Source organism: Diuraphis noxia, unplaced genomic scaffold (assembly GCF_037042655.1).
Source record: "Diuraphis noxia isolate RWA-SAM2 unplaced genomic scaffold, SU_Dnox_SAM2 contig0004, whole genome shotgun sequence".
NCBI lineage: Eukaryota > Metazoa > Arthropoda > Insecta > Hemiptera > Aphididae > Diuraphis > Diuraphis noxia.
The window spans coordinates 23,655,116-23,680,730 of NW_028301714.1; the positions used below are offsets into that span (position 1 = coordinate 23,655,116).

The window sequence follows — 25,615 nt, forward strand, 5'->3', positions numbered from 1 at the left end:
TTGGCAATAATTCCAGTGTTATTCAAATCGTGCTAGTTTGTATCGTTTCTAGCGGTTGTAAATACAGGGTGATTCTTTTAAGTGGGTACACTAATTATCTCAAAAAGTATTGACTTTTTTCAAAATATTTTTTTACATGATTTCAAGTTGTTAAAAAACCAACGTTTTCATTAAAAAAATATTTTTTTAAATATTTTTTTATCCTTATCATTTTTTAAGTTTTTTACTTTTTTAAATGACAACAGAGTTTTAATTTCATATTCCAAAGCAGAATATTTTTCTAAGTATTTTGATTCATAAAAATCGAATTTAGGACGAGTAGTTTATGAGTTATATCTTATATGTATTTAAAGTTTAGACAAGCGGAGTAGTGGAAAAACATTTTGCGGGGTAACCCCGTGAGACTCCACTCTGCCAATCTAAATATATAGTACCTATATAATATATACTCAATCTACGGAAACGCCCTGAGCGTACGTACACCGGGCACAGCTGCAAGCTCCCGGATGGGTGACCACCCGTCATTTTTTATCAAGGATATCTTGCCATACATAAACAACCCTACTAACTTCAAAAACTGTAAACATAATATACAAAATTGACCCCTACTGTACCATCCATACATAATACATAATGGATAGGCCACGGTCTTATATACGTAGGTTAGGTATATAAGACCGTGGGATAGGCCATATTGGTTATCAGACGTTCTTCGATCTTCTGTCTCACTCAGCAAAAGAGTTTACACTCCATGATATTTCAAAAATATCCTTCCATGAAAATTAATTGAAATTTGAATTTTTTATAATAGAAGTAAATATGTCGTAAGCATATAGTCAAAACAGACATTTTATTAAATGCCTAGGCATTTATAAAGAATTTAATTTTTATGCAATTTCACTATCCGCATAGACACTTAGCCAAATGCCTAGTAATTTAATAAAATGACTAGGCATTTAACTAATTGCCTATTTAAAGTCGGACAAATAAAAATGAATCATTTTGTATTATTTTAATGTTTTTAAAAATTTAACTGTATTTTCTATTAATTATTTGTTGCTATTATTTTATGTATATAAAAAAACCTATATATTATTTATTAATATGTAAAACTCATAGGTATATGAAATATATTTAAGTCCGTGCACATTGATACTATTGTTTTAAAAATTAGATCATAAATATATATAGGTAATTACTAATTATTAATCAATAATTAGGTATGATAGATGTAGACGATAGTACTTAAAAATGTTTTTTTGCATTTGCCATATAACATTAAATAACGCTTTTTCTGAATATCACAACATACTTAAAAATAATCATTAAAAATCTGTAAATTTCTCAACTATATTATTTTATTCAACAAAAAAACAAAAAGTACAGTTTTATTTATTTTAAAAATCAATAATAATTCTTTGCAATAAATACAATATTACATATCAGATAACATAATATTTATTCATTTCTAAAATGAATAATTTTAGTGAGCTTTTGACAAATTTTGCATGAATCGTTTAACTTTCTTATTTCATGAAAAATTCTTATGTTGAAGTATTTGAGACCAATAGTTTTTATAAGAAAATATGTATTATCTATGGTACCATCCCACACCCAACGGCCTATGTTGCCATTGGTTCCCCCTAATAAAAATTTTTTTTTTTAAGTATGATGAATAATTGAGCCCGTACAACATAATTTTTTAAAAACTATTCAATCTTCAGAGTAGGCTGGGACCTAACTAAATTTTTTAATTAATTAAGCTTTGAGATCACAAAATCACTTAGATTTGGCAACTGATTAATGATGATTGGTGATTACTATTATCCTTGACACTAAATATTCAGAACTATTAACTATGATTATATTTCTCATGTACATAATTGTAACAGAAATCAAATAATTTGACTTTTCTTTATATTAGTAATAAAATAAACTAATCAGTGATTCATATGAAGATACCTATCAACAGCATACAATAATAAATTACAACATTAAAGACATGTTTTATATTAGGTAGGTATACACGTTTTAATAATATATTTAACACAAAAGATAAAAATAAATTAATTTCTGACTAGCTAAAAATATTCCTTTCTTCTTCTTATTTTTTTGTAAATATAAAAGGTTAAATAAATATTTAATAATAATAAATAAATATAATTCATATTTTTAAATAGCTGAATACATTTAAAAACTCAATATAAATAAGACTGAATAGTGGGATAATGAGTATACAAGTAATAAATAGATTTGCAAAAAAAAGTTAAACAATAAAATTTACATTATATTATACATAGTATAATATAATAATTAAAACTACTTAATCATACACAAATTTAAGATCAAAAATGATAAAAATATAAAATTTTATAAATAGTTTTTTTTTTAAAGCTTAGGAGATATATTATAATAAGGTTACCACTATAGTATTAAACTATTAGGTATTTTAAGTTTAAACATTTTAAGTCTTTTGCTGTAAAATTGACCACACAAAGAATAAAATAAGTGAATAATACAATTGGGTGTAATTTACAAATAAATAATAAAAAAATAGTTTAAAATATTAAAATACAAATTGAATAGTTTGTAATAATTTACACATATTTCTATGAATACAATTAAGTTATATATTTAAAAAAAGGAATTCCAACAAGGCTATATTTCATCTAACAAACAAAATAATTAACTAGACATTTTTAAATTTTTATAATATATTATAACATATACTCTGTATACTCGGTCTCATATAAGAGTAACCTCAGGGACCATCCTTGTACACCAGTAGAAATGTGGCTTACATGTACCAAGTATCATCCCTTAGAAACTGTCCCTTTATTATACCAATAACCGCCTAGTTTGCATTTTGATAAGATTAAAACAATTAAATAATTTTTTGAAAGCAACTGATTGTCGGAAATGAAAGCTAAAAATGAAAGTTGATGAAAACTGGTTTAATCAAGAAGTGTGGTCAGACTAAACCAGATGCCAATCAGTCATTACCTAAGGTCACTCTCATACTGGATATAAACTCTAAATACAAAAGCATTTCTCAATGATAAAACATAACCAAAAAACTGTAATAATACAAAATTAGCTAATAATCAGAAAGTAGAATGTAAAACACTATAGGCAATTTACTAGACATGCATTACCCATTTTAGGTAATTTATATTACACATATTTAAATCAAAAATATTTTCATGGTATAAAAATATATATATAAATTTAAACTCATTATAATTGTTAATTCAACGTCTTATAATGATTATTATCATTTTAGTATTTTTATTTTTATTAATTTGTGAATTTTTCATGGGACATAGAAAGTTTAACAGTAATATAACAAATAATAATAAATAAAAAAAAATTATTTTTCGGTCAGAGATAGTTGTAATATTTTTTCTAACATTTCTTCTTCCATTTGTGCCTGTAGTTCAGCCTGTCTTTTTTCTTCAATAGACAACCTCAGTACTGCTTTAAGATCAGCATCTGCATCATCAGCTGTTGCATTGTCAACTAAATCTGAAGCTTCTGATTGTGAAACCGGAGGCACAAATGTACATTCAGTCAAACTTGCATGGATTGCTCTACAAGGAAATTAACTAAATATACATACAAGCCAAGCCAAGGTATAATCGAATACTAAATATATTAGTTGGATAATAAACTAATCAATATTTATAAGATATTAAACAACTTGGTCCAAGGAAAATTTGTTTTAAGGTTTGAAATTAGAGGAATTAAGCATTTTATCGTCCTCTCTTTTTAAATGGTAACCTGTTTAAATACACTTATATTGAAAAATATGTATGATAAAATGTTTGTATATATTTGTACCTTTGTAATTCTTCATCGCCTGGATCGAAATAAAGGTCATTGGGAGTATTTGGTCGTTGAACTTGTAAAGCTTCCCAAATATCAACCTTTAAAAAAAAAAAAAAATGTTTGAAATTAATATTATAAAACATTAAATATATTATATAATTAATTACTTGATCTTCTTCAGCTCCAGTTTCTAAAAGACTCTGTCGAACAGCAAATTGAAGTAGTTCTTCATCATTATCCATACCAATTTGACGTCTTTGTTCAGCACCTTTAACAAATATTTAAGTAAAATACAAATATACATATTTGAATTATTGTATTAAAAATTGTCTTTTACCAAGCACCACATAATTTCTGGGAGGGAAAAATACAGAATCTTCAACTACACAGAACATTTTTCCGTCAGAGTCTAATGTTTGAACACCTTCTACAGCTCTATCGGTCCCAAATAAGTTACCAAATGTAATTTGGGCATTAGAAATATGGTATAGTGGTATTTCTACAAAATAATAATCATTTCAAAATATATCATTTAACTTATAGCTGAAAGATTAGATACCAATTTTAACAGGAAATCCTGATGGGAGCTGCATTTCAATGAAATCCTTTAGTTTGGCAAAATGAGAACTAGTAATTGCCATTAAATCAACAATTGGCATGATCTGTTCTTTCAAACTCAATGGGTAATCTTCACTAAGCCATAAATTAGCCTAAAAATATTTTAATTCATGTTTAAAGTCAATGGTTCACATTTTAAGCTAGGCATAATATTTAAACTTTTTTAAACCTTGATTTTTGTGACTTTTGTAGTTTGCTCAATTGGCTTCCGTATATATCTACCTTTGATATCAACCAATTCGTCAAAATATTCAGCCATAGTAACTTCAAGATCTGATTTGACTGGCTAACAGGCAAAATTTTAAACATAAAATACATAATTAAAAACTTAAATTAGTATTAACTTACACATGTTTCTTCACTTGAGCCTAAAATTGATTGGATGGGATTTTTTGTATTATTTAATTTTGCTTTTTCAGTTTCATTCATATGCTCTGTTCTTGATTTGGTAACAAATTCCACATTACTTGCACTAAATACTTTACAATTATAATCATTAATTATTTCTGATTTATCTTGCCGCCAACCCCAAATACCACTTTTATTCCTATAATACAAATAACACATAAAAATCATTGTAAATTTCTCATAAAATATTCATAAAATACCTTTCAAAACTAATTTTTTTAGTATCTATATCAAAACTAACAATAGGAGCAGACAATCTGCTGGCTATTGTATCATCTGATGGACGCATCACTTCAATACCTTGATCTAAAGGTATCATTTGTATTTCTTCTACATAAACCCTGTGTGCTTCATGATCTACTTCTAAAAATGTAGCTGATTTACCTAATAAAACAATATATTAAACATTTGATTAAGTTCAAACAATATTAATAATTTTACAAAAAAAAACAATAGTTAATAACAATCTATTTTAAAGAATAAAAGGTCCACTTCTAATAAAATATTCATAAGGTAATAGTTTAAATAACTTATTATACTGAATTTTTTTAGTATACACAATCTTTCAGAAAACGTGTACTTTTAAGGTTTAAATTTAAGTAATATATTATGTGTATATATTCTACTAAAGAATGGTAAACATCAATTTATAATCAACAACAAATCATTAAAATAAGAATGATACCTTTAATGCTAGATCATGATTTATTACTACTTTCTAAATTATAAAATTTCACAAGTTCAAAATCTTTTACACTTTAAAAATAATTGTATTAAATGGAAAATGGTATAAAAAATATAAAAAATTGCTTTGAAAGCAAACCTCAAACCAATATTATATATTCAACTAGAATTAAGAGCAAAAACAATTATATAATGGAAAACTATATTTTAGGCAATGAAGATGATTCTAAATAAGTTACATTTTCTTATTATGAAAGATTTAACCTTCATTAAGTTGAAATATGAAAGTTCGTTTTGATTTGTAAAGTGTTGCAGCTGTAATTTAACAACATAATCGACATAATAAGCCATACACATAAATATAAATAATCAACTTCACTTACTTTGTCCCAAAAATATGTAACTCAAATTTCCGCGTTCCCAATTACCCTGATCAAAACCTAATAATGTTGTATCAATTCGCACATTAGATCCCTGTTTAAATATTTTATAGGTATCACTTGGACACATTCTTGATACTAATGGAACTAAAAACCAAACAATGTTTTAAATCTGACTCAAAATAACAATTCTTGATTCAAAAACCCTACCCCAACTAATGAATTCCCACTTCATTTCTACATAAAAATCAGGCGATTCTTCAAGTAGTTTTAACAGTTTTGAAACATCAGTGGCTCGATCTGAATGACGTTGATAGTCTCTGTGTTCCATAACAAGCTTAACCATTTCTGGATCACCTGTAGCAATTGCTTCTTGTAATGCTATAAAAATTATATTAACGGTTTAGAATATTGCTAAATAAAACTTGTTTTTTTTTTTTTTACCAGTCCATCCTTCATCATTCTTTACATTGACATTAGCTCCTCTGGTTATTAATATTCTAGTTGATTTTTTGTCACCTAATGTTATGGCTAACATCAAAGGAGTGCGACCTCTAGGGTCTAGTTTTTCTAGTTGATTCTAAAACAAAATAATATGTATACATTTAGACCATTTATTTAGGTATAAATGTGTTCATCATAAGAGTTATATCAAATACATACTTATAGTAAATTTAATTAATAATTAATATTCTTAATTTAATTTAAAGCAATCATATATTAAAATCAGTAGCTCATGTGGTTTGTGTAGGATAGTGCACAACAATTTTTTTTTTTTTTACCTTTAGAATATAAAATTAAAATGAATTTGTAAAAACAAATAACAACATATGCCACTCTGTAGTTATGACTAGGATTGGGATTTTAATGCCCTAAAAAATCTCAAAAAAAAAAAATAATGGTAGACTTAAAAAAAACTCAAAAAAAAATACACTTTAAAAATGTTTTTAAATTATTATAGGTTAAACATTGAAAACAAATTTTAAAATGATACTATGGTAGTATATATATATATATATTTTTTATGTATGCATGGCGTAATAAAATTGTTATTGACGATAATTTGTCATACTATATAATTTATTATTTGTACAGTCACCAGTTTGTCAAAGTCTCTTGTTAATAGCCACAATTTTCATTCATTTTATAAACAAATTGTGAAAAATGCATATTTTACAGTTAATTTAGTCAAAAAAAAAAAAACTTTAAAATAATTACTTTCACACAAATAACATTTTATATTTAGGGATCAATGTAATAAAACACCAAAAAAAAAAAAATATGCCAAAATCCCAGCTCTAAAGATTGGCATACAGTGGGGTAAGTGTTGCGGATACTTGCCCCTGCTAACAATTTTATGCAGAGCAAAGGTATCATTTCTCCTCCTGCCAAATAGGTATGCCAACATTATTACTAATAAACTTCTATCACTAAACTATTACTTATCAATATGGTTAAAAATTACTAATATGTACCTACAACTTTTGTTTACAATTTATTTTCAAACCTTAAAATTAGTTTTAAGACGTGTGTAAAAACAAATAAACTATTAAACTATATGTTAGTAAAATTAGTTTATGGACATAATTTTCACCCTTAGACTCACCCCCTGCGATGATGTCTTTATTTATGACACTCAAATTCCAAGTGCTCTGAATACTAAATATCTTGGTTTAACCCTATGACCTGGGCCCAGCATATCAAATTCATAAGAGTAAACTTATATATTTTATTATGTTTTAATAAAAAACCGGGTAAAAACCTCATTTATAATAACAAATACGCACACTAATGTTAAACTTCTAATTTATAAATCCTTACTTAAACCTTTATGGACATACAGTCTACAGTTATGGGAAAACACAAAATCCAAATTTTTAAAAACATAGAAATACGTGAATTATTAAATGCCCCTTCCTATATAGCTAACAATCCATTCAAATCTAAAAATGCATGATGAAGCTTTATCTTATTACAAACGTGTCCACTTTCGCTTACTATCTCATCTCAAACCGCTTGCTAGAAATCTTTATACTCCCCACATTACCCAATAAACCTTCCATAAAACATAAATGCTGTCGTGATATGTTTATGTATTAAATATATATATATATATATATATATATATATATTTACTACCAAACGAAAATGTCACTAATTGATACTTTTTTCAACGTATCATGTAATATGTATAATTAATTGTTAACTAGTTTTTTTAATACCTTGTATGTTTTGTCCTATATCACATTTACTCATTATACCATAATGTACAGATTGTAAATTTCATGTAAAAATTTAAAAAATGTTCAAAATAATGAGATAGGTATTATATTATTAATTATTAATAAATGGTCTATGAATAACACTTATATACAAAATATTACATTTTACTTTATTATTTTATATTTCAGACAAGTATGTATTTCTTTAATAACACTATAGCATTATAAATGTGGTTGATGTACAAGAGTTTCATATAATAGATCAATTAACTCATAAAGTAATGTACCAAGATTATGATTATTATTCTGAAACTACCAAATTAACTACCTATGAATGTTTGAAAGACAAACATAATACACTTTATGACAAGTATTCTCAAAAGTTAAGAAGATTATTTATAAAGGTGTTGTAACATATTGGACATTCTATTTTTTTTTTTTTAACATATAAGTCTATTGATTTATGCTTTTAAGAAGCCATTGCTATGTAATAATTAAATTAATTTAATTGTATTAGATATTGTTTACTTGTGAGTATACATAATTCAACATAAATATTATCTTACTACTTTTCACAAACATTTTTCAAACAATATTTTTAACAAAATATAATTAAATAAACATATGAATAAGTCTTCCTATATTATATGTATGCATTTTTTATATAATAAATCACTTTTATTTAAATTTTACATAATTTCATACTTGTACCTACCTCAAAAGGAACTTTCTTTAAACTGTAAAGCATCAAATACTGATGTATCTATAAAAATATGTACTACTTTGAATGATATGAATAAATAATATTTATCTCTCACACCATTTGCGTATACCTAACATAATAAAGGAAATAAATGGCCAATTTGGTCTACATTTTATTTTGTTAGATTTTTTAAAAATGAGCACTGCACCAGATAAAATGTTGCACACACATCCTAATGTTACTACATGTGTCATTAATTACAAATACAGAAAAGAAATTTTCGGTGATTATAAAATTAATGTTTCAAAAAAAAATAATAATACATTAAGATTCATTCAATTTAATGCCTAAAATAGGTACTTTGGTTATATAAATGTTTATGAAATTATAATTATTGGTAATACAAAGTTTGTAAGTATAGTTACACCAAATAATCAGTACCAGATAAACCGGGATCCAGGCTCTTAGAAATATTAGGGGGGCCTTAACATTATGGATATTGTGGATCTTTATAAATTTTTTTTAAATTAAGAACCCCTAAATGTCGCACCATCACTCTAAGAGTTCAAGGTCTGGCACTACAAACAATCCTTTTTCCAAACATGTTGTTTACAAAAACAAATGTTTATTCCACTAGACCAATTTCAAACCAAAGTTCTAATAGTAAGTACCAAAATTAAATAATTCTTTTTATTTTAATGAAATTTAATTGAAAATTTTTAAACACTAAGGTTATTAACTACAATTTATAATTTAGCTTAAGTGTTAATAGATTGGAAATCTTTAGAAATTTAATAAAAATGCAAGTAAAAATGTGAGGTCCCTCAATTAAAAAAAAAAGTAATAAAAATAATGGTATTAAGATTTTGAATTCTTCCAATATAGTGAACAATTTGATAAAAACCTTAAATGTACAATAAACATTGATGAAAACTGACAGGAAAATATATAGTTGAGATTAATCAATCCCTACTCATATTATTGTTCTCTGCAGTAGGGTTTGTTCCAGGCCAACTGAAGTTGAAATATTAGATAAATGCTCTTCAAAATCCCCTTGTGGGTAGATGTGAAATAAATATTGAAGTAAAAAATTATACATTTTGGATAAATTAAATAAAACTTTTTTTTGTATGGAGCTATGCGAAGAACTAGAGGTTACGCAACATAATTTACCTTAGCGGTGGGCTGTTGATCGGAACCGGTTGCATCTAGCTTCTCCTCCAACAGTTTGTGCTCACGCAACCATATCAGGTAGTGTAACGGAAAATCGACCCTGGCGCGCGCCTCCCATCGTTGGCCAGAGACCATCTCCGGTCGTCCGTCAGAGGAGAACATATTGTCTGCAAAAGTCCGGCACACGGACAATTGTGCAGTGGTAACTCAATAGCCAATATTATACTACACGGAAGCAATGTCGAACTCGAAAGTGATTAAAACGACGGGTTCATCCAGACGAAGACGATGTGACGGCGACACGACTGACCACCCACCGCACATTGACTATATTAGACTATAATAATATAGACATGTATTTTAATATACATATACACACACACACAAACACACAAGTACACAAAACTAAATCAGGCGCACGCGCATACACGGAGAAATGTATAGTAAATAAAAAAATAATAACAATATTATTGTTATATTCTATGACATTATTATTGACTATTGTCATTCAAAATATCGCCAAAACAATCATCCAGAAGTAGACGAAAAAAATAGCTTCCTCAATTCGCGATTCGCCGGAACGAATTACCAACTACAGACTGCCTGCCAGCCCACCAGAGGGTAGTATCTACGGTAAAAAGTTCTAACTGTTTAATGTTGACGATAATGGTAAACCAAGCGGTGAGCCTAACTTTACTCTCGAATAATCAAGAATTTTTGGGTGTCATCACTCATCACAGTAACAGTGATCCTATTCTTGACAGCTGATACACATAATATTAACATATTGATATTGTTATGAATAGTTTTTTATTTACGGTCATTCGTGCGGCATCTGAACCAACTACTAAGTACGTAAGCACTAAGCATACATAATAACGTCATAAACAACATAATATTATGAATTATTAATATTCCTATCTATGTTGTCGGTTGTCAGCAATATGAAACACAACTACACAACGTAATAATATTGTTAAGCATGATAATATCATTGATATTAGTGAACTTATCAGTTATCTCGGTGCAAGATGCAGTAGCGATAGATAATACATAAAAATATATGAATATATTATATTATCCACGACAATAGCAGACTATCTATTCTGTGATAAAAGCGTATTTTTTAATATATATGTATATATTATTTTTTATACATGTATTTTTTAAATTTAATTTTACATAGACCGGGCCTTGTTCCACTAGTTTACACTTATACAGTATAAGTGATAGTAAAAAAGAAATTATCACTACCTTGACTGTCCAGTGTTTATTTTGGAAGCTTATTATTATTATTTGTCGTTGTATTTGTATCCTCATTCTATAACTCTATATTCGAACTAGAAGTAAAACCATATAGTAAGGAGTGGGATTTATTACATAAGAATATGCAATAGGCATTAGTAATTAGAACTTGGAAGTGACAATAATTTGATATAATTTATAGAAGCTGAGTGCAGTGCAAATTAGTTACATAATAACTATACCACTATTTGTTTATTTTTTTTATTTTATTTAATAATGGTGTAGTATTTTGGTCTATTATCCACAGTCCACATGTTATGAATCAATTTAAAAGATTTGTAGTGTCCAGGTCAAATATAATTACGGAAAGTAAGATATATAATATATATAATTATAAATCTACAGTTAGCCAGATTATTACAGTAGTAGTCGATTAACAATGTGTATTACAATTGATTTTCATAATTTTGTAACTTTGGATATACATTACTATTCACTACCAATTACAAACATTTTAAAAATATAACTAAACGGCATCAATACTGTCACAAATCTAAGAGTTAAACTTTTAAAAAATTATCTTGGTTACAATAAAAAACTTGTTAGTCATATCAACTTTAAAGTTATTTTAAACACAATGATAAGTTTGAAAAAATCTGCTATTATAATTTTTGAGAAAAATATATACTTTGACATTACGACTTACAAACAATTCAAATGTTTTAGTTATGAACAAAAGGTGTACTAGTGTCCACTCAGCTGGAATTGAACAAATTCATGAAATGCCTCTAAATGAAATCATAAGACCAATTCCACCACAAGTGGATGAAGAAAAGGTTAAGAGTTTAATGGATACTTTGTCTGTAAGTAGCATTAATATTTAATGATGTAAAAGTACAAAATAATGAGTAAAACAATTTGACATTGATTGAATAATAATATTTGAAACAAAAATAATTTTAAATTTCATTTTCTTTAGATAAAAAAATATACACATTTTATTGAATAAAATACAAAAAAATTGTTTAATAGCACAAATAAAATAAGCTTTTTCTTAAATTTAAATTTACAAACTTAATTCACAGATAATATAATAAAAAATTATTTATTTAGGATCCAGATTGCGCAGATTCAGTACCACCGATAGATGTGTTATGGATAATAGGAAGAGAGGGTGGTAATTATTTTTATTCATTTGGTGGATGTCATCGGTATGCAGCTCACAAGCGTTTAAAAAGGAACACAGTAAAAGTAAAACTGGTGTCTTCAAATGTTCAAGATTTACACAACTATTTGGGAGCATCCACGCCCGATCTTAAATGATAATATTATATCATTATTGATAATAAATTTTAAATGGATTTTAAGGGTTTCAAAAAAGTTCAGAAAATTAATTTAAGATTATTTTAATTATTAAATGAAATAAAATAACATTTCATGAGTAATATAATTATTGTTTTATTGAACAACTCTTGTTGAAAACTCACCACTGTTATCAGCTTTTTAAGGATTGTACCAAAGAGGATCTTGCTGCAAAATAAATATATACATTTATATGAAAAATATAACAAGAAAATTAATAGCACTAGACTTACTTCTTGAGTTTTAGCTTTGACTTTTCTTTCAATGAGTTGTTGTAGCGCTTCAGATCGGACTGATAATGTGTCTACTTTCTCTAAAATCTGTTGGTAAGGCGATAATGGTTGGGTTCCCATTACAACATGTCCAAGTTTTGAGTCAATTTTTGCATCTAATCTGGCATTCCTAATGAGATTTACAATCCAGCATTCAGCCTCCTCTGGATTCATATTAAGCTTCTCGGCTAACATACTACATAATAAGCAAGGATTAAAATTTAATGAAATTACAAATACAGAATATACATACCCTATACTAATGCACTGATGAATACGACAAAAAGTTTCAAATATCATCAAACGAGCATTTTCTACAAAATCATCAAGGCACGCAGTTAAGAAGAAGTCATTAAAAAGAACAATCTGGCATTCATGTAATTTGTCTCTGGCTCCTTCAAAATCAAAATTAACATAGAGATTTTCAAGAAGTTCAGTTATAGGGTCACGGTAGGTATAAGATTCCTAAACATAGAATTAGTATTAATAAATATTTAAAGTTTAAAATAATAAACAATACATTTAAATGTTTAATGTTATGAAATGTTGTTAAACTCACTTGCTGAATAACCTTAACAAGATCCTTCATAGCTGCTCTTCTTGAACGATTAATAATTACTGCAGTGGCTAAGTAGCGAAGAATGTGTGGGCACATGGTTTGAATAGCATTTAAATAGCTGATAACAAACTAATTTGTAAATATATAATATAATATAATATTGTTTCTAATATTCACAATATATTACTTTGGCCTGTACAGAAACATGTCAATAATAAGATCACGTCCCTTAACATGATTGAAAAACACAAATAAGCTCCAATGAATTAACCATGTTCGTTGTTGTAACAAATGCAATGGAGAACCATTTGTATTAGAATCAATATACTCTCGCAGTTTGTTTAAATCTTCAAGAGCAGTTTCCCAGTTTTGAATAAGAATTTCAGATGCTAATTTCCCCCAAAGAACATTCAAGTAGTTCTAAACAATAATTCAATTATTATAAATATATTACAATAAATGCAATAAGAGTTTTACACATTGATGAATTTACCTTATCATTAGGCGACATAACTAATAAATAAAAGTACAAATGACTTGTTGTACCAGCGTAATTTCCACAATCATAATGGTACTTGGCAAATTTGTACATACTTTCCATCATTTCTACTTTAAACTAAATTTAAAAAAAAAAGAAAAATACTTAAATTATTATTTATTAGATATAAAAATCGATATTGTATAATGCTATTATATAATTTTATTTCATTAATTTTATGGTTTAGCGACTACCATAAGTGTGGTATACTATATATTTGGTTACTACAATAATCATCTAAAACATAGTTCTATACTATTTTATGTTTTCATAGGGGCACATTAAACCAAAAATGTTATTTTTTAATGACTTAATATTATTTATAAAAATGTTTTCCTCAGATGAAAAGGTTAACCATTTAAGAGAGTAAAATGTGGTGTTTATATATATTTAATAAACCACTAAGTATAATAACAGTATATTATAATAATCTGTTGATTTTATTGTTATTAGAAAACTCTGAGGTGTTATAATGTGAGGAAGAAGCTTCTCCTAACTACTAGATTAGATAAAATTGCAGAGCATTTGATATTATAGTAGTCACTAAAACCCAAGTGACCCATGTAACACTAAAAACAAAAGGCATTTTTCATTTTTGGCACCTAGATTTCTGATTTTATGAGTTCCTAAAACAAGGGTACATTAATATAACATAATATATGAAACAACCTATGGAGATTTAAGATTTAATATAATGCAAATTATTATTATTTTTTAAATATTGAAAAGTAACAACATCGTTGATATCTATTTGAGTTGTTTGTTATTTAGGTCCATATTTCATAGTAAATAATATTATTTTTAAAAATACATTTAATATAGGTATTCATATAACTGTATAAGTAATTTAACAATACTTAACTCTGAAAAAGACTAAATTAAAAAAATCTTGTATTAAAAATTTGAATTTTATAATTAATGTGGAATGGAAATAACACTTACATTAAATTCATTAGTCAAATATGTTGACAGTGTTTTAGGATCCCTCATAGTTTCCATATTTTTCATGACTTTATCATCTTTGAGGAAATTCATAACAACATCAACTTCACTTTGAAATTGATTGAGCTGTGATACAATTTGATCTCTTCTTGTTTTCATTTCCTGAAATCATAATGTTACGATAAAATAAAAAATATCATAATATGTAGGTTGCAAGTTTGACAATTATAGTAGCTAGTACATACCTCGGGTACTTCTTTATCAGGATTCAACTGTTTGTAAATTTCAATAACATAATCCATCATGTTGGTCTTATTAAGAATGTCTAATTTGGCTTGCAAAATTTCATTTTCATTGTAAATCTAAAAATAACATTTTAGGATCAATCAAATATTGTACTACAAAATCTGGGTTTTTGGAAGATATCATAAACACAGAAACTGCGAAGGACAATTTGGTTCTCAAAACCGAATTCTACTGTGAACAGTTTACGTTTCCCACCAGGTAGATAAAGGAAAAACAGAAAAAAAACTTTACCTTTTTCGCCCACAAGAACTCCAGCAGCGGGGCGACCAAATGCCGGTCTAGGTATTTGGTCATCTTACTCGTCAAATCGAACTTGGCCATGATTGTGAGTGACAACTGTGAATCACTTACTGAATGAATATTAACACTAACTCAGTCGAACCGGTCAATCGAATAAATTAACAAAAAACTCAAACTAATATTTTGAAAACCAACGCAAGCAGTACATTAAGTTGAAACTTAAAAGCTCAGGATAGTCGGAGTGGCGTTACATTCAATTTTTTGAGGTTATGTTCGAATAGGATCGCGCGTTTTTCCAAAGACCCTGTATGCACGATACTACCGCTTCCATTTGGTTGTTATTTAAATCAGTAAAAATATAATATAATTATTTATACAAACTATTTCATAGAACAAATAATGTATAATGACCAAAATTGTAAGTACAATACATCTGAAAATTATTATTCAATTACAAAATAGTTGTTTAAGAGTACGTAACACTGGCATTTGATGTCTCAGTCTTACAAGTGCGTAACATAGTTACATCACAGAATAGATTCTGTGGTTACATGGTAAATTTACGTTCAGCAAATCGCGTGGCGTTTCATTATAATTTAGAATTGTTAGTGAATCAACCTACCTATTCAAATTTGAACAAAATTACGTAATAAATATCTTAGTTAGGTTAGTTGTAACTTAAAAATATTATTCGTGAGTACTTGAAACTTTTAATGTACATTATAATATACAAATATGATGATTTGCAAATAATGTTAACTCAACCTAACGACCTCAATAGTTATAATAACAATTTAATTATAATATATAAAATATCTAAGGCCGACAAATCGTATCCGCTCATTAGAATCGTTTTTATATACAATTATATATAGTATTGAATTCAAATTTAATACCTACCATCCAATTCACTGGTCAGTGATCCACTGATCTACCTATTGTACAGCATAGAAACACCCACTTACCCGCTTTTGTTATTCTTATTATAAAATATAACTAACATCTACGATATTATTCGTCTATGAATGAACACAAAATAAGAAAATCGTTTAATGAGAATTCCTTCATAGACAGCTAAAAACGCAATGTTAAAAAAACTTACACACTTCTAAAAAAGGGTTGCCAATTCGAGCAAATTGCGTGTTAAATATCTGCGAAAACAATTCCAAAACTGTTCATTTTTTCCGTGGAGGGAGTGAAATATAGTTGTGCAGTGCCGCAGTGGTAAAAACAACAGAAATGCGCATACGACAAAATAATAAAATAGCCGTATTAAACCATGGTATACTATTATACAATTGTTCTATCTTCTGAGATGGTATCGATGTCCGATATTTAAGCCTCAAGTCGGCAGGAAAGAACACGTCATAATATATAATATATATTGTCTATGATAGAAAATTACACACTCCCGACACCCTTTTAAAGTTAGCAGCACAACTTTATGTCATCAAAATTTCTCCCCTATGAAAAATGCCAAGCGTGATTTGTTGGACATTGTTGGATCAATCTGACAAATTGTTGGACATTATTTTTGCGGGGAGAGCTTTTTTCTAAGTTGTGCTGCCTGCAAGGTTGAAAAGGATCTCCCCGCGAAAATAATGCCCAACAAATTGTCAGATTGGTCCAACAATGTCCAACAAATCACGCTTGACATTTTTTATAGGGGTGACATTTTGATGACATAAAGTTGTGCTGTTGTAGTATATTTGGCAGCTCAAAAGTGTCGAAAGCTCTATCGGCGAAAATAATATCCAACAAATTTTGAGATTGATCCAACAATGTCCAACAAGTTTGTTGGATATTGTGTTTCATGAGTGTCTGTCATAGTTGTGCTGCTAACTTTAAGGGGGTACTCCCGATAGCTAATGAAATGCAACTAAACATACAGTACATTTCTTATCGCCAGTAAGTTGTACCACAGAACAATGGTTGTACCGTGGTTGTATGAAAAAATATATAATAACATTAATAAAATAAAAATAATTACTATAGTATTATTAGTATTTACTATTTTATGATGTTAATTTTCACTATATTACTATACCTAATACCTATTATGTATTTATGTTTATGATAATTCGCGTGCAATTCCGAGTTAAATTCCCCTAATGCTACCGAATACCAATTACTCAATACCCACAAATAACTGCAAACCCCTTAGTAACATCTCTGTGATCGGTAGCTTATCATCCGGACTGTGATAGTGTGATGATGATACGATTTGTAAACACAACAACGGACGACGCCGATAGGAGGACTACTATATAAGTAGCAACTACTAGCAGGTTGTAGCCCGTAGAAACTATCAAACGTGAAACGACTACGTATGTTGAATGTTGATATGTGCTATGTAGGTGTATGCCCGTAGACAATAATATTATTATAGTGACAATGTGAATTATTTAATTTTTCTAATAGTCATACGCATTGTTTTCGTCGCCATCCAGATGCCTTTGATAAATTACCTTTGATCCAGCAAAGCACCAACACGATGCCCCTAGGACATGCAGTGGTCGTTTGGGAATGGGAAAACCGGAATGGTCGATGGAAACCTCACAGCCCCGAAGTGGCACAATTACTCGAAAGGGCTCATTTCAAGAAGTTGACCCGGGTGATACTGAGAGACGCCGACCCGAACATGGAGTCCTCGTTTGTTAATTTGCGTACGATGTATCAGTGCTCTGAAGAAAATGAGGGTGAGTTATTGGGTAATGATTTGTGATATGTAGCGACCCCATAGTCTTCATTTTACGTATCGGACATTTAATTACCAAAAATATGTTAACATTAAATTAAAACATTTTAGGTGCACTTTTGGCCGTACGCAGATCTTACTATCCTGCCAATGCATTGCCTGGTAAAGGAGCTAGATGGGAATGGGCTGGTGATGTACCAGGAGAGTGGCATACATATGACATGGAATCCCAATGTTTCCTAGAAACGGCTTGGGCAATGGTGAGCTTTGTAAACTATATTATTAGTTCATATTTTTTTTATTTTTTTTACTCAATTTTTTATTTTATAGGGCTGTCAAATTATAGATGTAAGCCGGACATATTTAGGTTTTCCGTATACAATTAATTTTTGTAATTTAACTCAAGTACGAAATGACAGTGGATATAAACGTAATATTAGACGTGTAAATCAAGCACCGTACCCACTAGTTAAAATACAATCAGATGAAGTTATTCAATTTAATGGTTAGTTTTTTAAACTAATTTTGAAGTATTATTCATTTTTGACATTTTTTCCATTTTTAGATAGGGCAGTTGTAGACACCATAAAAAATTTATCATCAAAAAACGAAGCTATTAGAAAATCCAGTTCAGAATATATAGATACAATAACTAAAAAACAACTCCATTATAAAAAAAACAAACAAGTAGTTAATGATAGCCATCATAGTGGAACTAATATAGCTCGCACTTTATTAAGTATTTTTGGTAAGTAACTTGATTTATATTTTATATACATATATTATATTATATATTTTATTGTATTTAAAAAAAAAAATCTTTAAATATTTTCAGCTAATAAAAATCCTTCGTCACTATCTAGGGAAGCACAATGGCCAATAGGAACCACTGCAACTAAAAGCTATACTGAATCAATTAAATCAGATTCATCCATAATTGATTTAGACTCAAGTAGCATTCGCAGTGGTAGACGTCCTAGTGTAGATACTATTTCAACTTATTTAAGCCATGACAGTCATGAACTTCGCACATCACGAGTAAATTAATTTAAAATATACATCATTTTGATATTTTATTTTATGTCTAGTCAAGTATGTCAAAAATAAATTATTTTAATTTTTAGTATGATCTCTTGGATTATTCTGGTGGCAGTATTGGAAGTGATGATGCTTTTGAATGTCAACAAAAATCCGAAGATTGCAGAAATCAATCAGTTGTTGGTATGTTATAGTTATAAAATATTATACTCTGTATCATGAAAGGATGCATATGGCAACCGACCAAAACAAGTTGTTTGCTATCAAAGTTAGTTGGTTTTTGGTTAGTGCACGTGTATACTGACTAGTTGTTGTCATCAACGCAACTGACAATTGTTGATTCATACATCGAGCGTCATTTACGCTACTGTCTTGTGTTTTTTACCTAGTATCTTGAATTGTTATAATATTTTTTTGCGTTAGTGTTTGTATTTTGTTTTATTTTGACTGTCTGGTGTATATGTTAATTTATTATATCTAAAATGAGCCAAGGAGGTAGTGATAACTCTTCCATCGAACAAGCAACTGCAGGTAATGGAAAAAAAGCCCTGTGGAAAAGTAAAAATTATTTTAACTTTTATGATTGTATTATATTATACTATACTATTTTTTTTTTTTTTTTTTTTTTTTAATATACCATAATAGTATATTATATTATACTAATATAATTGTTATTTTAGTATGTTGGCTTTGGTCAAAAAATGATGATTGTCAATTTGTATAAAACCAAAATGGCTTAACAATCAATTGAAGATGGGCCAAAATTGATGGCGAAAGAAATAATAAAAAAAATATCCAAAAAAAGTGGTATAAGTGGACAACGGACTGTGAGCTTTACTCTGTCAGAATATTGCAACAAAGGAACTGTAACATCTCCAAACAAGACCAAAATCTGACCGAAAGTAACAGATAAAATTGATGAGTTCAATCAAAATACTATCAGGCAAAAAGTACAAAAGTTTTGGTACAACCATAAAATCTCGACTTAAATAAAACTTAAACAGTAATAAACAAAGATGAGTGTTTGCCGTATTTTTCAAAAATGTCCTTGTATAGAGTTTTAAAACATCTGAATTTTGAGTATGTCTGTAAGTCTTGGAATAGCGCATAAATGAACGCAATGATATTGTGTGTTGTCGTCGAAGATATTTAGAAGCCATTAAGCACCATCAATTTGGTTGACCAATATATTACTTGGATGAAACATGGGTAAACGTAAGCAAAACTAGAACACAAACATGTGTGAAGAATACAGTCAAATCGACAAGGGACGCATTTCTCTGGGGCCTTCCAACTGGACAAAAGGGGGAGGCTTTAGAAGTTAGGGGAAGTGGCTCATTGTTGTTTATATCGGATCATCAGATGCCTTTGTTGCTGGCAGTCTTCTTTGTATCAATACCCAAAATGAACAGTGATAATTTTTACGAGTGGTTCAAAAAGATTTTACCATTATTGAATAAAAATGCTGTGATCGTCATGGACAATGTGTCTTATCATTCAGTGAAGATGCCCCATTATCTCCTGGATAAAGATAGATATTATCAACAGGCTCAAAATTAAAGGTGAGGTAGTTGATCACACAAAAGTTAAATCGCAATTATTGGAATGTGTTAAAGGTTTAAAGCCACAGTACGATCTATATGTAATTGATAAATTAGTGAAGGCTGCCAATAAAACTGTGGTATGTTTGCCCCCCCCCCCCCATATCACTGTGAATTAAACCCTATAATATTTGCTTGGACATCTGTAAAAAATTATGTCCTTATGAATTATAAGACATATAAATTAAAAGATGTTTGTAAACTATTGGAAGAAAGCATAGAACAGGTTTCTCCAAATATGTGGAAAAACTTTGTTACCCATGTGACAAAAAAAAGAAGATAAATTTTAGCAAATTTATGTTATATCTGATCAACTTCTGGACGAACAACAAGGTTCACACGTCCTAACGATTACAAGTGACACAAGTTCAGACTTCGATTACGATTAAATCATATGAAATAAAAAAAACATTTATTGTGAAATTATTTTATTTTATTTTGTTTTAATTATGACAATGGTTTAGATCAACGGTCGGCAACTGGCTTGAAACCAAAACACAGAAAGCCTCCGGACCGTTGACATGCCCTAACATTTTTTCTTCATATTACTATTATAAAAACATTTACAATTTAAATTACTGCAGTATTATTTATTATTTGTATTTTTTATTGTTGTACATATTGTTTTTTAATACAATTAATAAAATACCTATTTGCAATTTTGTAACAGAAAAAAAATTTTTTTCACTCCCATTAATAATATGAACCAATAAAGTAATACACATCAACTGATATGTGTGAATCCGTAGTTGTACAATCATATAATATTTTAATTATTTGAGCCGCTGTATACACTAATCAGTTTATTGTCGTATGCGTTCTCTCATGGTACGGAGTATAGTACTGTAATACCATTGACTTATGATTAAATTATTTAAGAATAATTCTTATGCTAAAAACTATACAATTGGCTGTTTTAATATTTATTACTCTCAAAAAAAATCCAGGCTGCTCCATTCAAATTTTATAACTGTATAGCAGGGCAGCTAAATAACTCTGTGCCATAGTTGTATGTAGCTTGTGTTTAAGGATAGCGTGTTTTTAATTTTAGAAACAATTTCAATTTTAAAATATAACTGAATTTTCTATTTTTTAGGAGTGAATTCAGTGAGTGAGAAATTATCTTGCTATGTTCAAATAGTGGATGATATTTGGCCAGGACTTGACATGCCATGTCCATTTTGTCAAGATCCACTTATCTCATCAAATAAATCTAACAAAAACCTGGTTGTAGCTTTGAGCATATGTCAACATCGAATGCATCTCACTTGTCTAAACTCAATTTTAAACAATCAACCTTATTCTAACCAGGTATTTGAAATTTAAAAATAATATATTTGTTTATAAATGAGGATGCTTAAAACCTTATAAATTAAATATCATTTAAATCTTTCTTAGTGGATGTATATTCAATGTCCAATCTGTATGAGAGTCTATGGAGAAAAAAGAGGTAATCAGCCACCGGGTGCTATGAAGTGGACATATTTAAATAGGTCATTACCTGGATATGGTAGTACAAGAACTATTCAAATCACATATGAGTAAGTAATTTACATGAATACAGTTTTATTTCTTATTCGTTTTTAAAATGCAAGTTCTTATTCACATAAAAAAAAGCTTTCATGGCCAGAAAAATTAACTTAATTACTGAAAAAATCAGAATTTTTATTCAAATAAGTTTAAAAATAGGGTTTTTATGCTTAACGAATCTTTTTTTTAAGTGAAATTTATGAATTATGAATAATCTATAACATATATTTTTATTTAATTTCAATAATTTTTAAAAATGTTTAGAATATCATCTGGAATTCAAGGTGAAGAACATCCACATCCGGGCCGTCCATACTATGCTCTAGGCTTTCCAAGAATTTGTTATTTGCCAGACACTGAAAAAGGAAGGCGTGTATTATCATTATTAAGTAAAGCATTTGAAAGGCGACTGGTATTTACAGTTAGACTTTCAATGACGACTGGTAATGAAGATGTTGTTGCATGGAATGGTATCATACACAAGACAGACTTTGACACTAGAATGCATCATGGTTTTTTAGATGAATGTATCGAACAATTATCAGCACATGGCGTTGTTTGAATAATTTTATCTATATAAATTAGGCACTAATTCTGTTTTATTTTCAAACTATCTTATCATATTATATTATCACACCACTTTAGTCATCACATGATGTATATACTTAACAAATTATACACAAAGAAGCTAGAAGAAAATACTTGTTTTTCTCTACAATGAAAATTATAAATCATAGTTGTGTTTTTGTTAAAAAGTGACTATGACAACAACAAAATTACGTGACATCGATCAGAAACTAAAAAAGTGTATCCAGGCCAAAAATATATATATATTAAGACTAGCTATTAATTAATTTTTTAAATATTATAGTATTATAAACAAGGTAAATAATTAAAACAGCAGTATTTTTGTTGTTGAAATGTTTTCAGAAAAGGTGAAAATATAAATACTTAAATCGTGTATCATTTCTTTTGTTCTCTAGATAACCATAAAATGATTTTCTAAACTAAAATAATTGAAATTCTTCTGAACAATCTCAACTCTTATAACAGGATTAAAAATTTATAATTATGTAAAGATATTATATGTGTTCAAAGAAATCAATTTCTTATATTTTCCTACTTATACTTAAATTATGATTATATTACCAATAAGTTGGTTGTTGAAACTTGATATTAGTTAATAAGTAATTTAATATAATATATATATTTTATGTTTTAAGATTTACTGAGATAAATTATTTAATTGTTAATACCTACATATTGTCTAAAAATGTACAGTTATATTAAGTGCAATTTTTATATAGTATATCTCAAATAGTATTAACATATTTGATGCAATTTTTGGCTATAGCTAAAATCAAGCTTTCTTTAATGGTGACATTGCACTTTAATGTGTTACTGAAATTATTTTATTGTATTATGACACTGTTTTTAATAACATAATTGTATAGAAATTTTGTTAATATTCACTAACAAACACTAATTTCAATTAAGCCAAATATGTTGATAACCATGTTAATTAAAAAAATGTATTTGTTGTTAATATTAAAGAAGTTTTAAATAAAATTATTTTTAATACTTATATTAATAAAAAAAAATAAGTAAGAATAATAGCCATATATTATATTTATTATTAATTTTTTATATTATATATTTTTATATCCATAAAATTATGTTGTTTTCTTTCAATTCAATCATTATCAGAGATTATTTTAAATAGTAGTAAAAGTACTAGTATATAAGTGAAGCGAGGAAAGAATTAGTTTAGTACTCTCCTGTTATACGAGACTGTCTTGTTTTTTGACAACACCACAATCCTGTTATATAAGTATATAAGACTACCAAAATGGTACTTTCCTATTATACGAGACTACGGCTATTATTGCAACTACCGCCCAAGACTACTTCCGTTATCGCGACTACAATAATTATACCCAATATATTAAGTATTATTATCTATCATTACTTTTTGTAATATGGTGTTTCCTTTATATTACCTTTTTATAAAAGTAGACTGTTCGTCAGTCATTTCGCTATAGTTGTCTCGTTTGTCTCGTCTAGTCGTCTTTAATAATTGAGTAATGATTGATAGGCAATACAATTATGAATTATATATTTTTCATTTTTATAGGTACACTGCAGGTGCACAATACCGTCAATACCTTCTATGTTAATTTAGTTGCAAACCTCTCCTCATACTTTCTGACAACTGACAAGTATTTAACACCGCTACACCGGCTATGAACCGACATCACCTCATTGTTCCTCTTGTACGACAGACACAGTGGCGTACACAGAAATTTTAAATGAGGGGTGTATTAAATAATTATGTATTTATAGTATGTGTATAGTGTATAATATTAAATTAGATTTTTTTTAAATTTTTAAAATTGTATTTATTTTTATGTTTTTATACGTGTATTAAAAAAGGTATGTCAATACGACAATACGCGAGGGATTTGAACACCCCCGCCCCAGTGTGCACGCCACTGGACAGGCATAGTGATACGGTAGAAACATTGGAGTCAAGGTTATTAAACTGAAATAGCATTATGTTATATGTATCTATAAATTTTCACTTTTCTAATTTTTAACAATTAAAAATGTATTACAATTAGGAAAAAAAAATTATATGACTTTTTTATATTATGTTTATTAAAAGGCTTCAACGACGCAATCTACGTTAATTTAGCCTACTTTAATCAAAAGTTAAATAATACATGATTTTATATTTCATATTATATTGTACATATAATATATTATATTCATTTATTTATTTATATAGTAACGCCTACGAAGGCATAGAGTACAGATGTTCAGTATTAGGTCCACCTAAGGAGGGGGGGGGGGGTTAAAAAAACCATGGTATGGGGCCAAGCCGCCCAATGTTCATACAAATAATTACTCCAATGTAAATTAGAAAAATGTTTCAAAATGTATTGTTATTTAAGAGGGACTTGGATTTAGTTCTGTAGTTCTGTACCAAGAAGGCCAAAAATATGATGTGGGTTGGGGCTGTACAGTACGTAAAATAACATAAAAACATATTATGTATCATAGAAATAAACTAAAAAAGAAACAATTTTTTCAGCATTCAACTATAATCAAGTTAAAAGCTTATTTTAATGATTTTTTTTCAATTTTTATGGCTATTATGCGTCATCAACATTGGTCACAGGTAATAGATCTTTTAAGTAAAAGGTCTTTAGTTCACATAATAAATATGTCTAAATGCGCACATTAAAATGATAGGTTGTCAGCAAGT

General features: G+C 28.2%; 4 protein-coding genes across 8 annotated transcripts; 2 read left to right on the top strand and 2 right to left on the bottom strand.

The window, feature by feature from the left end:
- Positions 1-3,243: 3,243 nt before the first annotated feature.
- On the bottom strand, positions 3,244-10,178 carry LOC107170590 (ankyrin repeat domain-containing protein 13D). Of its 2 annotated transcripts, none has more exons than XM_089225425.1 (12): positions 10,017-10,178; positions 6,363-6,498; positions 6,129-6,299; positions 5,922-6,065; positions 5,055-5,238; positions 4,795-4,993; positions 4,616-4,732; positions 4,388-4,538; positions 4,166-4,327; positions 3,996-4,096; positions 3,841-3,926; positions 3,244-3,590 (listed from the first exon to the last, which is right to left on the bottom strand). In XM_089225425.1, exons 1-12 carry the CDS (start codon positions 10,176-10,178, stop codon positions 3,371-3,373), a joined length of 1,833 nt encoding a protein of 610 aa, XP_089081551.1. In that variant the 3' UTR covers positions 3,244-3,370. The 2 variants fall into 2 exon arrangements, with proteins under 2 accessions (XP_089081551.1, XP_089081552.1); XM_089225426.1 differs by lacking the exon at positions 3,244-3,590 and adding an exon at positions 3,633-3,780.
- A 330-nt stretch (positions 10,179-10,508) lies between these two features.
- Positions 10,509-12,711, top strand: Srx (sulfiredoxin). Of its 3 annotated transcripts, none has more exons than XM_089225428.1 (3): positions 10,509-10,649; positions 11,988-12,124; positions 12,375-12,711. In XM_089225428.1, exons 2-3 carry the CDS (start codon positions 11,990-11,992, stop codon positions 12,582-12,584), a joined length of 345 nt encoding a protein of 114 aa, XP_089081554.1. In that variant the 5' UTR covers positions 10,509-10,649; positions 11,988-11,989; the 3' UTR covers positions 12,585-12,711. The 3 variants fall into 3 exon arrangements, with proteins under 3 accessions (XP_089081554.1, XP_089081555.1, XP_015376234.2); XM_089225429.1 differs by lacking the exon at positions 10,509-10,649 and adding an exon at positions 10,727-10,867; XM_015520748.2 differs by lacking the exon at positions 10,509-10,649 and adding an exon at positions 11,382-11,630.
- Positions 12,258-15,741, bottom strand: LOC107170114 (eukaryotic translation initiation factor 3 subunit E-like). 2 transcript variants are annotated; one of them, XM_089225427.1, is made up of 10 exons: positions 15,472-15,741; positions 15,180-15,296; positions 14,935-15,096; positions 13,948-14,070; positions 13,642-13,874; positions 13,455-13,572; positions 13,149-13,360; positions 12,857-13,091; positions 12,749-12,791; positions 12,258-12,575 (listed from the first exon to the last, which is right to left on the bottom strand). In XM_089225427.1, exons 1-9 carry the CDS (start codon positions 15,559-15,561, stop codon positions 12,765-12,767), a joined length of 1,317 nt encoding a protein of 438 aa, XP_089081553.1. In that variant the 5' UTR covers positions 15,562-15,741; the 3' UTR covers positions 12,258-12,575; positions 12,749-12,764. The 2 variants fall into 2 exon arrangements, with proteins under 2 accessions (XP_089081553.1, XP_015375622.1); XM_015520136.2 differs by lacking the exon at positions 12,258-12,575 and having other exon boundaries at positions 12,652-12,791.
- Positions 15,742-17,691: 1,950 nt separating this feature from the next.
- Positions 17,692-24,731, top strand: dx (deltex E3 ubiquitin ligase). Its single transcript, XM_089226921.1, has 10 exons — positions 17,692-17,833; positions 17,902-18,179; positions 18,290-18,438; positions 18,509-18,683; positions 18,744-18,926; positions 19,014-19,216; positions 19,303-19,399; positions 21,914-22,128; positions 22,216-22,358; positions 22,612-24,731. The coding sequence occupies exons 1-10, from the start codon at positions 17,817-17,819 to the stop codon at positions 22,907-22,909; spliced, it is 1,758 nt and encodes a 585-aa protein (XP_089083047.1). The 5' UTR covers positions 17,692-17,816; the 3' UTR covers positions 22,910-24,731.
- Positions 24,732-25,615: the final 884 nt, after the last annotated feature.

Excerpts from the sequence above, each read along its gene's own strand:
- LOC107170590 (XM_089225425.1), bottom strand. The coding sequence starts at position 10,178 with ATGTTCTCCTCTGACGGACGACCGGAGATGGTCTCTGGCCAACGATGG. Across the intron at positions 5,239-5,921 it reads TTACATATTTTTGGGACAAA|GTAAATCAGCTACATTTTTA; the intron begins GTAAGTGAAGTT and ends TTGTTTTATTAG. Across the intron at positions 4,097-4,165 it reads CAGAAATTATGTGGTGCTTG|GTGCTGAACAAAGACGTCAA; the intron begins GTAAAAGACAAT and ends TATTTGTTAAAG.
- Srx (XM_015520748.2), top strand. The coding sequence starts at position 11,579 with ATGAATCAATTTAAAAGATTTGTAGTGTCCAGGTCAAATATAATTACG. Across the intron at positions 11,631-11,987 it reads GTCAAATATAATTACGGAAA|TTATGAACAAAAGGTGTACT; the intron begins GTAAGATATATA and ends CAAATGTTTTAG. Across the intron at positions 12,125-12,374 it reads GTTTAATGGATACTTTGTCT|GATCCAGATTGCGCAGATTC; the intron begins GTAAGTAGCATT and ends TTATTTATTTAG.
- LOC107170114 (XM_089225427.1), bottom strand. The coding sequence starts at position 15,561 with ATGGCCAAGTTCGATTTGACGAGTAAGATGACCAAATACCTAGACCGG. Across the intron at positions 15,297-15,471 it reads AGTTCTTGTGGGCGAAAAAG|ATTTACAATGAAAATGAAAT; the intron begins GTAAAGTTTTTT and ends TGTTATTTTTAG. Across the intron at positions 13,092-13,148 it reads CATCAGTGCATTAGTATAGG|TATGTTAGCCGAGAAGCTTA; the intron begins GTATGTATATTC and ends CTTATTATGTAG.
- dx (XM_089226921.1), top strand. Across the intron at positions 18,439-18,508 it reads TAGAAACGGCTTGGGCAATG|GGCTGTCAAATTATAGATGT; the intron begins GTGAGCTTTGTA and ends TTTATTTTATAG. Across the intron at positions 18,684-18,743 it reads TGAAGTTATTCAATTTAATG|ATAGGGCAGTTGTAGACACC; the intron begins GTTAGTTTTTTA and ends TTCCATTTTTAG.